The following is a 13,809-nucleotide window of genomic DNA, read 5'->3' as shown; positions in this document are numbered from 1 at the left end:
GCACGTGCCCAGGCGGCCGCCGCCCGGCCGGCAGGTAGGTGCCCGCCGCGCCTTCCCTGTGCCGGGGACCCTCCCTTGTCACCTTGTCCCCTCTGTCCTCGCCGCGCCCTCCCTGTGGCGGCGATCCCCCCCGTCCCCTTGTTCCCGTGTACCGCCGCCGAGTCTGGGGTCCCTCCCCGGGGTCCATCGCACTGGGCCGAGGTGTGGAGGCTTCATCCCCGCAGGACCAGACAGGCTCTTGGACCCTCTGGGGTTAGGGACACTCAGCCACCCCCAGCCTGCTGGCGCAGGGGAGGAGCCCCGAGCCGGAGCCTCCGGATAGTATGACCCACCCGCTTCAGGGGCGCCTGGCGCCCTCCTGCTGGTCACCTCTTTTGTGGACCAGCCCAGCGTGACCACCTCTGCAGCCACCTGGTCCAGCAGCCCTGCCGCCAGCTACCCTTCCAGCAGAGGAGCCCGTGGTGGCCCGGTGTGGGTGTGGGGTTTCTGGGGATAATTAGGCTGAAGGCAGGATGGATCCCGCCTGGGCGGACTGCATGGGGTCCGGGGTGGGGGGCAGACCTGCTCCCTCAGCCCGCCCTTCTGTGTCCACGGCAGCCTCCCCCGCCTGGGACCCCGTCCCCGCCTAACCCCTTAGCCAGCTGTCCTCTCTGGATTGGAGGGTCCCTTTGGCCCCTACTCAGCACCCACTCCGTCTTCCATGGGGGCGCTGCTTAGAACCCAGATAAGCCCCTCAGCCCCTGGCCTGGGACCCTCCACCGAGTGCCTTCCCTCACCCCAGGCCACATCCAGCCCCAGTTCGTCTCTTGGGGCCCAGCCTTCTTTCTCATACTCAGAAGCCTGGAATTAACTGCTTCATAGGAAGCTTCCACATCTAGCCCTCTCCCCAGGAGAGGATCTCTGGGAGGGTGCTGAGGGGTAGGGGGCTGAGTCCCACCCCCAGGAAGCACTCAGTGTTTGATTAACTGGCACCCCTCCCGCCCCCCCAACATGTCTGAGGTTCAGCACCCCATCCCGTCTCCTCAGAGACTTCCTGTGACCGTAACTGGTATTGGGAGCCCGGCCTGCCCAGCCCCAGGCCCCCCACCTCCCCATGACTCCCTCCCAAAACATCCCCAGGAGCACCCATCATGCTGGATCACATGCTGACCCCTCTTCCTGCCCTCCCCCACCCCAGGCGAAGTCGGGTGGGCTCCTGCCTTGTGATGTGTGGGAACCAGAAATGTGAACAGATCGCAGAGGGGGAGAAGCTGAGAAAGGGGGTGTGCAGGGGAGCTGGGGTGGGGGAGATCAGGACTGCTTCACCCAGAGGATGGCTGTTTGAGGGAAGCAAAAAGAGAATAACATCAGGGCCTTTGGTGGTGATAGGTGGGGCACCCGAAGCCCGGTGAGTGACCTGCCTTAGGACACATCTTTGGGTGGGGTCCTGTGTTTGTTCACACATGCATTCCTTAAATGCCCCTGACCCCATCAGTCCTGTGGAGCGGTCTTCTGAGGCTCCACCTGCCTGTGGGACAGAATCCCTGCCCCAGCCTCTCGTCCACCCAGAACGTCCTCCCCTTCCCTGCCTTCCTCTCTGGCTGCCCAGTTTCTTGTTCCAGGCCCTGCTCACAGCTCTCTCCCTCTGGGGGGCTTCCTGGCGTGGGGCGAGGCAGCATCTGATGGGTGCAGGTAGAGGGAGTACAGGTGGCCTTGGGGGACACTGCTCTGCACCTCAAAAGATCTAGCTCCTTCGTACACAGGAGGCTGAGGAAGGATGAGGGCTTGGAAGTTAACAACACAGTCGCTGAAATGTAAAATTCAGAAGGAGGTTGGAAGATTCGAGTCAGGGAGGTCTCCCAGAACGCAGAGCAGAAAGACAAGAAATGGGGCCTGGCAGAAGAAAGAGAAAAGAAAATAGAGGAATGACTCCTGAGCTCCAGAGAGAACCGAGGAAAACAGAGGGAATGTCCTGGGATCGTGGGTCCCGGGACCTTGCTTGCAGGTCACATTCAGAGGGCTAGGAGTGAGAACGCTGGCTGTGTCGGAGAAGCCGAAGACTGGACAGACCTTTCACCGTTCTCCAGGGAAAGTGATGCCTATCCTAAAGTCTTACCAAGTGGGAGAAAGAATCAAGATGTTTCAGACCCACAAGGTCTTAGCATACTTGGGGATGTGTTCTAGCAAAACAAGAGAGTAAGTAAATGAAGAAAAAGAAAAACGGGAGCCACCGTGGGAAGGTAGGGGGAAGGGAAACCCGAGGTAGGTAGCTGAGCAATGGAGGAGGGGGCTCTGGAAAGTGGGGCTGGGGGGCTATCGAAGGGGTTTGGCTGTTTCGGAGAGTTGAAGGGCTGTTCGGAGCGTGGGGAGAATCGGCTTCAGGAGGAGGGACTGATGAAAAAGGAAGCTGTTCTGCAACAGATGGTTTACAGGTGAAAAGTAAAGAGGGGAGAGGGCACCCAGAATCCTGCTTTCAACTGACAGCGGGAGGTATGTGCCCCACTGACCGGATGTTTGATGATTGCGAGGAGGTGTCAGTAACGGCACTGTAGTGACATATTGTAAGTCATTTTAGAACTACTGCCTCCACCACCACCATTTGCTGCAGTGTCAGCCCCGACTCATGGCGACCCCACATGTGTCAGAGGAAAACTGGGCTCCACAGGGTTCTCAGTGGCTGATTTTTTGGAAGTGTATCGCCAGGCCTTTCTTCGGAGGTGCCTCTGGGTGGACTCAAACTGCTGGCCTTTCAGTTAGCAGCTGAGTGTGTTCACCGTTTACACCGCCCGGGGAGTCCTCAGTTTATGACACTGACCTTTCGTAAGTGCTGCGCACACTGAAGTGTTCAGGCAGCAGAAGACCGTGTCTGCCGTGTGTTTTCAAACGCACCAGAAGATGGAGGGAGGGGTGAACAGACGTGGATGTGGCTGCAAGTAGAATCAAAGGCTGATGGTTAACACGAGAACGGGGTTCTTCCACCTTGATCTTGGTCCTTTGGGGCCGGGTCCTTCTCGGGTGGGCTCATCCTGTGCACTGTAGGGTGTTGAGCAGCATCCCTGGCCTCCACCCACTTGATGCCAGTAGCACACACACCCCGCCCGCCTGTATTAGCTCCTGTCTTAGGCTGGGTTCTCTAGAGAAGCAAAACCAGTAAAGGGTATAAATATATATATAGAGAGAGATTTATACCAAGGAAACAGCTCACGCGATCGTAGAGTCCGTGGATCAGGGTAGAGGCCTCTCCCAAGTCACACAGCCGCAGAAGCTGGCAAGCCCAAGATCGGCAGGTCGGAGAGCAGGGCTCTCCCGCTCACAGGCTGTGCAGATCGACGGATCCCAGGTTCGGCAGATAAGCTGACAGCTCAAGTCCCAAGAACGGGAGATGAGACGACAGGAAGCAGCTACAGGATCCAGAGAGAGAGCAAAAAGCCAGAACGTCTGCTTATATTCAGATGCGGGCCACGCCCCCAAGGAGACTCCCTTTCATCTGACTGGCTACTCACAGTATATTCAGTCACGGGAGTGATTACATTAAAACACGGAGAATCATGGCCCAGCCAAGTTGACACACAATCTTAACCATCACAGCTCCCTAAGAATGCTGTAACAAATGACCACAGACTGGGTACCTTACAACAGCAGGAATCTATTCACTTACAGCTGTGAAGGCCAGAAGTCCGAAGTCGGGGTGTTGGCGGGGCTGGTTCTCCCTGGAGCCTCAGCTTCTGGCGGTGGCGGCCATCCTTGGTTTGCAGACACATCACTTTAATCTCTGCCTCCATTGTCACGAGGCCGCCATCCCTCTGCGTGACTGTGTCCAACTTTCTTCTTAGAAGGACACTGGTCATTGGATTTAGTGCCCCCCTACTCCAGAAATGAGGAGCCCTGGTGGCGCATCGGTTAAGTACTCAGCTGCTCACCGAAAGGTCGGTGGTTCCAATCCACCCAGTGGCTCCGAGGGAGAAAGACCTGGCGATCTGCTTCTGTAAAGATGACAGCCTAGAAAACCCTATGGGCAGTTCTCTTCGTCACACGGGGTCGCTCTGAGTCGGAATCGATTAAAATGGCACCCGGCAACTCGTCCTTCTCCAGTATGACCTTGCCTTCACTTGACTGAATCTGCAAAGACCTTGTTTCCAAGAAGGGTCCCAGGAGTCAGGGTTTCACCGTGTCTTCTTGGGGGACATTTAAACGCACAGACACATCCCCCTTCCCCTCCCTGCAGTTCTGACAACCCAAAACGTCTGCAGACATTGCCAGCGCTCCCCGGGTTGAGAAGCAGTGGTCTGGGTGGTTAGTGTATATTGTGGTCGGCTGGCTTCATCTGGATGTGTGTACAGTAGAACATCAGCGTAAAGTAACACGGAAGGGGAAGCGGGATGGTCCCGATGGCTCAGGGCGAAGCTCGGGGCCAGCGCACAGGGCTTCCTTATGTCTGTTTTGGTGCATGTTCGAAGCCTTCCATAATAAAAAGATTTTTTTAGTTAAAAAAAAAAAGACCTTTGAGAGATTAATTTGGAAATGTCTGCGGATGAAATCGACTTCAGAGTAATCCAGGGTGGGGAAAGGGTGGGCATGGAGGTGGTGAGGGGGTGGCCAGGCTTGGGCACGTGGGGGTCTGCTTTAGCGTCTCTTTTCTCTCTTTACTTCTGTATGTATTTGAGATTGAAGTGAGGCGATTAATGCAAGGAAGCATGTGAGTGTTTGGGACAGCGCCCCCAGCTGAAGCCCACCAGGATGAGGGACTTGACCCCTCGGGGGTAAGGTCGAAGGGCAAACCAAGCCAAACCCGTTGCCATCGAGTGGATCCCAACTCATGGCAGCCCCGTGTGTTGCGGGGTAGAACTGTGCTCCATAGGGCTTCGTTGACTAATCTTTTACGGATCGGCAGGCCTTTCTTCCGTGGTGCCAAGTAGTCGAGCACAAACCAGGGACCCTGGTAGCGGTCGGGTGGAAGAGTCTAAATGCTCATTCTCATGGGCAGGAAGTCCTGGAAAAGGTCGGAAAGTTGGTAAATCAAAGAACAGCTTTTGTGCCTTTACAAATGTGGAGGAAGATTCCAGAGACCATGGAAAAGGGGTCCCCTCTGGGGAGCAGGACTTGGGTGGGTGTGGGCCGGGCCCATCCATGTCCATCATTAGGATATTAGGGATATTTTGACTTTGCTTTTAACTCATATGCATGAATTATTTAGGAAAGAACAACATATTAGGGAAACTGGAACCAAGAACAAAAATGCAGCAACGGAGACACAGCTCAGGCGGGCGCTTTACAGGGAGGAGCAGGGGTGGGAGTGGCTTGAGGTCTGTGTCCGGGATGCCCCTGACTTGGGCTCAGAGACCTAGCTGCCCAGCGTGTGATGTTGGAAGGGGATGTTGCTGTGGCCAAGGCCCCTGCCCCCTCAGTCCTCACTGCTAGGGTCTTGGGCTCCTTCGCCAGTGGGCCTTCACCATCACCCTCAGGGAAGTGCCTGGGGTGGGCGGGCCCCCTGGGTGGGGGGTGGCACCTGGGGCCGGGCGGGCCCTGTGGGTAGGGTGGTGCCTGGGGCTGGGTGGGCCCCCTGGGTAACATCTACCATCCAAGGTGGCCTTGGTCCCTTTCCACTGACAGGAGTGGGGCTGCTGGGACAGGACTGTGGGTGTGGGGACCCCAGAGGGCATGGGATGCTGTGGCTAGCCTTGTGGGCAGTGTGAGGGGGAGATGACATCGTGTGGACAGACAGACACGTGGAGTCCTTGCTGCTGCTGCTAAGTGCTACAAGGTCCCAAGGGACTCAAGGTGTAGGGTGAGGGTCTCCCCAAAGAGGGGGTGTTGGGGTCTGGCCTAGTGCCACGCCACACAGGACTGGTCAGTTTGGGGTCTCCACCCCAAGAGCCGGGGCATGGGGCCTTGGCCTGCTCTCCCTCCTGAGATCCCAGCACCTGCCAAAGGCAGTCCTGGCCACTCCTGACTGAGGTGGCCGAAGCTGAGGAGGGGGCCTAGGGTGGGTGTGCACTTAGGGTCCAGTGTGGGGCCCAGGGCCCAGCTAAGCAGAGGACCCAACTGGGCCAGCCTCCCAAGCACAGGCTCTCCCCACGTGAGGGCGGTGTCTGCGTGGGCTCCTGAGGGCTAGGCAGGGCTGAGACATGGAAGCAGGCAGACCCCGTACAGGAAGGAGCCAGGAGAGCGATGCAGCCTCCCCGACACCTCGTCCCGCTCCCCAGAGGGGACCCGTTAGAAATTAAAACAAGGCTCCAGTCACACCGCCTCAGATGGCTTTATTCCCTGGCTGGCTGTGGACACAGCGGTCCTGTCACCTGCAGCCAGTCCTCCACGGACGGGGCTGAGGCCACAGCTGGTCTGAGGGCAGGACCGGGTGCCCGGGTCCTCAGCGGGTCACCCCACCCTCGGCAGTGCTCTGACTGGCTTTTGAGAGGACAGTGGTCAGCAGGGCCTGGCCAGCGTCCTGGGGCCATGCCTGGGGAGAGGCGAGGGGGCTGGAGCCCCTCACTGGAGACAAGCCAAGCGGGCATGTGGGGGTCAGCCCGACAGGCTGCCACAGGGGCTTCCGCTGGGCCACGCGCAGTCCTGCCTGCTCCCCGTGGGCGCTGACAACACCTCTGAGGGCTGGGGGGGGACGGGGCCGGGCAGCTCTGCCCGATGGGACAGTGAGGCGGTGACGGGGACTATCTGGGCAGTCAACGCCCAGTGCACTGGCCATTCTGGCCCCAAGTTCCTTGGGGAAACAGAAGCAGAGGCTGGATGAGGGGCGGGGGCTGGGCTGGGGACAGCAGGCTGGCCCTTGGTTCCATCCTTGGCAGGGGCTGGGCGTCTGTGGGCAGTGGGCCCGGCAGGCGGCGGGCTACGCATCCCGGCCCCGAGGGATGGCCCTGGCCTCAGTCTCTGCCCTGGCAGGCCGCGTCCGCCACGGGACGTGCCACAGCGGGCACCACTTCTGCTGCTGCTCCAACCCCAGAGAGCAGACGCGCCCGTCTGTCCAGTGCTGGCAGGACAGCATCGGGCGCACAAAGGTGGTGCTGGTGCTCGGCTGGCAGACGCGCAGGGTGAGCACTCGGGGCCGCGGACCCGCAGAGCGCGGCCTCAGCCCTCCAGCGGGCTCTGCTGTGTCCGTCACGGAGGAAACCAAGACACAGAGGCCGACCGCACCTCAGGCCGTGGCTGAGCCAGCCGGGCTGCCCCCGGGCCCGCTCCACCTTGTGTACCCCTGCCAGGCCGGGCGGGGGTCCTGTGCCCTCGGCCATGTCTACAGGGAGGGACTGCACAGCCCCCACGCTGGGGCCCAGGCTCCAGGTGAGGCGGCGGGGGCCGGTCCGTGTCCCGAAGCAAGGGCCGCCCTGCCCTTGTGCAGCAGACACACAGAGGTGATGTGGCGACATGGGGACAGATGCCAGCCTCACGCAAATCACCGATTTATTGAAGGAGGCGCCTTCCGAGTCCTGTCCTTGGTGTCAGGAGTGACCGCGGCTCTGCCGGCCCTCGGGTGGCTCACGGCAGGCGGGGTCCTCCACCCCTTCCAGAAGGGTGACGCTGGCAGGAGAACGGCATCCACATGCAGCGCAGACGGGAGGCCAGGCTGCGTATACACATCTCTCCAGCCTGTGGAGACATGGTGCAGGGGGACTCTCACAGGCCACCCTGGTGCCGGCGCCCCAACAGCGACTTTCTGGTTGTGGGAGCCAGCATGGCGGCCACAGGGAGTCTGGGCGTTGTGGGGAGACAGACGTCGTGAACGGCCCCTCTGGAGTGGCTCCGGCTGGCTCCTGAGGAGGCGGCCTTGCAGACGCTGCTATGCGCTCAGCCCAAGTCCAGGGTTGGGGGGAAGCCACGGCCCTTGAGTGGCAGCGTGTCCGGACCCCAGGCCTCTGGGAGGAGCATCGGGCAGGTGTCCATCTGGGCTGTGCTCATGCAGCCCGGAGTAGGGGGCTGCCCTCCTGGCCTGGTCCCAGTGGCTGAGGGCTGAGTCTGCAGGCAGCCCCCAGGGCGTGGGGCACACTCAGGCAGGGCCCCTGAAAACAACAGGAGCGGCGCAGTGAGGAACTGAGCGAGGAGTGGGGTCAGGGCACCCCAAGTCCTCCATCTGCTCCAGCCGCACAGCTCAGGGGTGGGGGCTTCCAGAGGCTGCCCACCCGCCCCGGGTGCAGCACCCCCACCCCCGCCCCGCAGCCCCGCGCCTGCTCTGGCACCGGCTTTAGGCGTGCTCCAGCTCCTGGTCGGGGTCGGGCTCCTCCTCCTCCTCGTCCTCATCCTCGTCCTCCTCCTCGTCCACTCCAGCCTTGTCCAGGGGCGCCTCGCCGTCGCGCGCCAGCTCCTCCACGTGGGCCAGCATGTCGGCCATCAGCGCCTCCTCCAGCCGCTTGCGCACCTGCTGTACCAGCTCCTCCTGCTTCCTGGGGGCACACGGACGCACCTGTGGGCACAGGCGGGCGCCGGCAGCCCCCTCCCGCCGACAGAGGAGGACGGCGAGGGTCCCCCGGAGAGGCCAGCACGTACACGACAAGCACTGACAGACCCAGAATGTGGGCAGCCAGGGCGTGAGACCCAGGTCTGCGGCAAGTCCCGGGCATGGAGACAAGTGGGGAGATAGGGTGGAGAGCACAGAGTTCACAGACAGGGTCACAGCAGAGAAGAGGGCCAACTGTGAGGGGGGCCACTGGGGACCCTCACTGGGATCTGACGTGGACTGGGCTGACTGTGCGAGGGGCGGAGATGATCAGAGAGGAAATGAGGACGGCCACGTGCCACCTGCTGAGCTGGGGAGTGGGGCTGTTACGCTCTCGGCTATGCAGGCAGAGAATTCTAGTTGGTAACAACTCGTTCTCTGCCCACTGTCGCTTGGCTTCCATTGCTGCTGCTGCTCAAAAAAGTATGCCGTCCACACACTTGTTCCTGGGGGACGGTCTGCCCTCCCCTCCGGCTGCTTTTCGGATCACCTCGTCTTGGCTGTTCTGCATTTGCTCTACAGCGTGAACCTGAGATTCGGTCTCCAGTTCTGGGAAATGCTCAGCCAGTATCTCTTCGTCCAGGTTCCTCGTTTACTCCTACCAGCCCTGTGTTGGCTCCACAGAGGTTTCATCCCCGGTGACAGGGTGGGGCGCAGGGGGAGTCTCCCCAGACACTGTAACCATGGCCCCTTCAAGTACATCCCTAAAGAACAAGGATGCCTGGCACTTCCTCCAGCAGACGCCTGTCTGGCTACGACACCAGGAAGAAAGGGTGTCCCGCCACGGCCCTCCCCCGTGAGGCCTGAGCTGAGAGCACGGCTGGGGACGGAGTGTCTCTGCTCTTTCCTCCAGTAATCTAGACTTGCACCACCGGTGTGCCTGCTTCCAAGCCCCGGCAGCCCCGGCAGCAGAGGAAACCTCGGGGCAAGAGGAAAGTCCGCGCGTGCGCAGGGACACACCTGCCCCCGACCCTTGGGGTGGCGTGAACTACCTGATGTCCTCGTCAGTCACCATGAAGGCCTTGCAGAGGGGCTGCGTCGTGTTGAGCCACACGCCCGGGTTCTTCTCCACGGCGGCCGAGAGCTGCCCGGTGATGGGCATCGTGCTGGTGTGCAAGGCGCTGGCGATGGCTGACAGCAGGGTCTCGTCCGTGCAGCCGGGCCCCACGCCTGCAGAGCAGACAGCCCAGGCGGGCGTCACGGAGCGTCAGCATGAGCCCCCATGAGGGGATGCGGGCAGGTGGGGAAGCCCAGCAGGAGACGTGCGGGCAGGGAGTTTTTCCAGCTTCCTGAGCCTCGGGCTTCATGTCCCGGTGTTCCCGTGTACGCATGGACTCGCTTTTGTAACAGAACAAAACACGGGCCTGCGTTCACAGGGACGGTGAGGAGCAAAATCACACACCCCCACGGTTCTTTTTAGGACGCTGTTCTTGGCTGAGACCCCCTCAGGCAGGTCGCCTGTGGGTTGCAGATCCCCCACTGCCTGGGGCTTGGGGCTCAAGTGTGGGCCCTGGAGGCAGACCGCCGCTCCCTGCCCCTGTGCCACCCGCACACCAGCTGAAGTGAGGACTGCAGGCCTGACAGGGCCCGGCCTGCCTGCAGGAGGGCTCAGGGGCGGCATCCCCCTCCAAGCCTCCCTGCTGCCACAGGCGGCCGGCTTACCTTGCAGGCCCTTGGGGAGGTCCATGGTCTTCACCAGCTCCTCCGCAATGTCGAAAGCATTCAGGCCGCTCAGCTTCTTCTCCCAGAAAAGCTGCCGCCAGACAAGACAGTGGTGAGTGTGGATGGGCCTGGCACCCCGGCCTCACGTCCAGCCCGTTCCACCTCGATGCAGAGGGACCCTGCCTGAGCATCCACATGTTCACATGCAGGGACGGCCGTCTGCAGCTGTCACGGCCGCCGTAAGGGTACAGGTGGGCTGAGGTTCCAGGAGCACAGGGCTCCAGTCCCTGCCTGCCTACGCCGCCGGCCCCCGTGGGCCCTCACGGGGGGCGCCTGGGCAGGAACTGAGACGGTGGGACTCCTGCGGGCACTGTGCCCCAGAACCATGCAGTGCCCACACGTCCCCCCAACGCCCCAGAAAGCCTGCCCACAGTCATCTGGGCTCAGACGGCACTCCACGCTACAGGCGAACCCGTGGCGTTCCCCAGGAGCGTGACCACAGCGTCGATTATGGAAAGCCTGAGTGTCAGGACGTCTGGACTTCTCTCCTGGAGCTGTGCTGCCAGCTGGCTCCCAAAAGCTCTCTTTCTGCTTCTGAAGACCCCCTGCTGCCCCTCCTAGGCTGAGCACAGGAGGCTGTGCTGGCTTCTCAAATCACACCTTGTTGTGGACTCAACTGTGTCCCCCAGAAAGATCTGTGCACGTCCTAACCCCTGGAACCTGGAACACAACCTTGTTTGGAAACAGGGTCTTTCAGGTGTACTTAGTTAATGGGGGTTACACGGCAGCGGGGTGGGCCCTGATCCAGTGACAGGCATCCTTCTAAGAGACGGGAACACAACACACACACGGAGACGCCGTGTGGCGACAGAGGCAGGCAGGGGAGCATGCAGCCACAAGCCAGAAACACCCTGGGGCCACCAGAGGTAGAGGACAAGGAAAAACCCCCACCCCCCACCCCAGAGCCTCTGGAGGAAGCACGGCCCTGCCCACACCCTGAATTCAGGCTCCTGGCCTCCAGGACAGAGGAAGACAAAGCGTCTGTTGTTTCAAGCTGCCTGGTGTGGATAGGACAGACCCAGGACACTCAGATGCACACAGAGGCAGATGTCATGACCTCTGAACTCCACTTGTATAAAACGGGGCTGGGGCCTGACAGGGCTGTGAACCGCTGTCAGGAAGGCCGGGATTCCAGCAAGTTCTGTGCATGGCCGCGGAGTATCTGAGCCTCGGCTGCGTGAGCCCGCCCCACCCGGCACGAGCTCGATGGGGACGGGGGCTCTCTCAGGAGGAGAGGCACAAAGGACAGGTGCACCCGCCCAGACAGGAACCTTCCAGCTGCTTGATCAGCAGCCTCTTTCTTCCAAGACTCCTGGTCACAAGCACTGCCTGAGGAGAGCAAAGCAAGGGGGCCCAGCAGGGCAGGGCTGCGGGGCCACGAGTGGGGTGAGCATAGCCAGGGTGCGTGGCTGAGGGTCCTGGGGCCCCACGGTGGTGGCTTAAAACAACAGAATGTTCTTCTCTCCGAGTTCTGGAGGCCGGAAGTCTGAATTTGGGGTGCTAGCTCTGGGGGAAGCTCTCTCTGTCCACTCGGGGAACATCCTAGCCTCAGCTTCTCCGGCCCTGGTGCTACTTGGTTCCCTGGAGAACCCCCGGTGGCGTTTCTCTTCCGCCGCTTGTCCCCTGCTGTGCCCCATCAGCCACTTTTACATCCAGATGGATTAGGGTTAGGGCCCAGCCTGCACTGATACGGCCTCATTAACGTAACAAAACCCTACTCCCAGTGAGATCACACTGACAGGTACCAAACCACTTGCCCCAAAGCAACAAAACGCCTTGCTGTCCTGTCAACTCCGACTCTGGTCCTACAGGACAGAGTAGAACCGCCCCAGGGGTTTCCAAGGAGCGGCTGGTGGATTCAAACTGCGGATCTTTGGTTAATAGCTGATCTTTTAACCACCGCGACACCAGAGATAAAGGGTTTAGGATTTATGGCACGTATTTTGGGGGGCCACATTCAACCCCTAACAGCCACATCCCTGTAAGTGGAGCTTCGGGGTCAGGCTTGGCAGCCAATGCTCAGTGACCCCCAGCTGACGCGCTCTTATGCCCACAGGTGGGGCCCCCGGCTTCTTGCCCAGCGGCCACTGTGCCGAACAGAGCTGCCCGTCTCTGCCCACAACAGCCCGTTACAAAGCTCATAAATAAATGAACTCATAAATAAACCGCCAACAGTTTGCAACTATCAAAAAGCACGTTATAAAGCTTATTTAAAACATCTCCCTGCAGAACTGAAAAATTTATCTGAGAAAATAAGGGCCCAGTGGCACTGTAGTTAAACAGCTCGGCTGCTAACCAAAAGGTCGGCAGTTTGAATCCACTAGCCGCTCCTTGGAAACCCTATGGGGCAAATTCTACTCCGTCCTGTAGGACCACTGAGTCGGAGTTGACGCGATGGCAAGGCGTTTTGTTGCTTTGGGGCAGAGAGCCACAAACTCCACAGCCGCCGTCTTGGTGGTGGGCAGCTGTGGGCCATGGCTGTGCACCCGCCTGCACCACCCCGTGGGCCTGCACCGCCCCACCACCGCCCCACACGCCCGCACCGCCCCGCGCGCCCGCACCATCCGTTTCTGTTGAACTTCATTCTAAAACGAAATGCCTCTCACCGGGATGCGCAGTTAAGGGACGCGTGACGTGAGCTCTGAGGGGCACTCCAAGCTCTAAGCGACTGCCACCAGTGCTACAAAGCGCGTCCTTGGTGAAACCCTCCTGCGCTATGACGACAAAGGGCTGGGGCAGTCCCCAAGGTGCCAGCGGCGGCTCACCTGCCGGGGCTGGTCCACGGCCTTCTGGGGGTCGCTCTTCACCTTGTTGCTGGGGTGGTTGGTGATCTTGGTTACTGGCTGCTTGAAGATGGAGGCCGTCTGCCGCACCGGGAGCGCCGTGTTCAGGTCGGGCTTGCCCTGCAGAGATGCACGCTGGTCACCGGCCCTCAGGGCGCCCTGCTCTGCCACACCCTGACAGCCAGCATGGTGGCCACCGCCACCCTCTCCCGGCACCAGAGACCCCCATGTCCTGGGACCCTACGCCGGCGAGCCCCCACTCCACCTCGTATGCGCCACAGCTCTGCCCCCCCCCACCCCATCCCACAGGGCCCCCACCGGTCTCGGCCTTCCCTCTGGCCCAGTCCTGTCTCCTCGCTTCTAATCACAGACCAGATGGCACGGCATCCCTCCTGTGCCCGAGGCCCGGCCCACCTCCGCAGCCCTCAGGCAGCCGAGGGACCATCATCCCCACTGCAGGACTCGACATCACACCCTGAGGCACCCACGATTCTGGAGGCCGACACCTGGGGAGCAGCAGGTGCGGGGCCCTTGCCCTCTCCCAGCCCGGGGTCGCTGCTCCCCAAGCAGAGTCTCTGCTCTAATGCACGCCTGCTTCCCCGTCGTGGGCAGCCATTTGAGCCGTTTTCTCCTCTATTTGGGGGTGACGGCTGCCCCACCCTGGGACTGGGTACACACCCCGCGCTGCTGCCCACCCCTCACTGCCCGCCTGGCCGGCACCCGTCGAACCCCCAGGGCAGCAGCTTCACTGGGACAACACCCCGAAGCCCCAGCAGGAACCCCTTAAGAAGAAGACCGTGCACCCCACTGCGGACTGTCACGCAGCCGCTGAAAATGCGGGAACGCCAGTGTCACACACGCAGACCCGAAGGCACAGCGGCCACA

General features: G+C 61.0%; 2 protein-coding genes across 2 annotated transcripts in view; both read right to left on the bottom strand.

Moving 5' to 3' along the window:
• MEX3D (mex-3 RNA binding family member D) overlaps nt 1-187 on the bottom strand; it is a 9,555-nt gene extending 9,368 nt beyond the window's left edge. Inside the window, exon 1 of the mRNA XM_023733159.1 lies at nt 5-187. Within this exon, the coding sequence (XP_023588927.1) occupies nt 5-187 (183 nt within the window). The remainder of the gene's footprint in view (nt 1-4) is intronic.
• A 7,425-nt stretch (nt 188-7,612) lies between these two features.
• MBD3 (methyl-CpG binding domain protein 3) overlaps nt 7,613-13,809 on the bottom strand; it is a 6,656-nt gene continuing 459 nt past the window's right edge. The window contains exons 2-6 of the mRNA XM_004378673.3: nt 12,907-13,044; nt 10,082-10,172; nt 9,412-9,589; nt 8,163-8,366; nt 7,613-7,985 (exon numbers count right to left, since the gene is read on the bottom strand). Coding sequence (XP_004378730.1) covers nt 8,168-8,366; nt 9,412-9,589; nt 10,082-10,172; nt 12,907-13,044 — 606 coding nt within the window. The 3' untranslated portion in view covers nt 7,613-7,985; nt 8,163-8,167. The remainder of the gene's footprint in view (nt 7,986-8,162; nt 8,367-9,411; nt 9,590-10,081; nt 10,173-12,906; nt 13,045-13,809) is intronic.

The sequence above is a fragment of the Trichechus manatus genome, unplaced genomic scaffold (genome assembly GCF_000243295.1).
Source record: "Trichechus manatus latirostris isolate Lorelei unplaced genomic scaffold, TriManLat1.0 scaffold00057, whole genome shotgun sequence".
NCBI classification, from domain to species: Eukaryota; Metazoa; Chordata; class Mammalia; order Sirenia; family Trichechidae; genus Trichechus; species Trichechus manatus.
The sequence above is the reverse complement of the archived record's forward strand: the minus strand, read 5'-3'. Positions and strand labels throughout refer to the sequence as shown.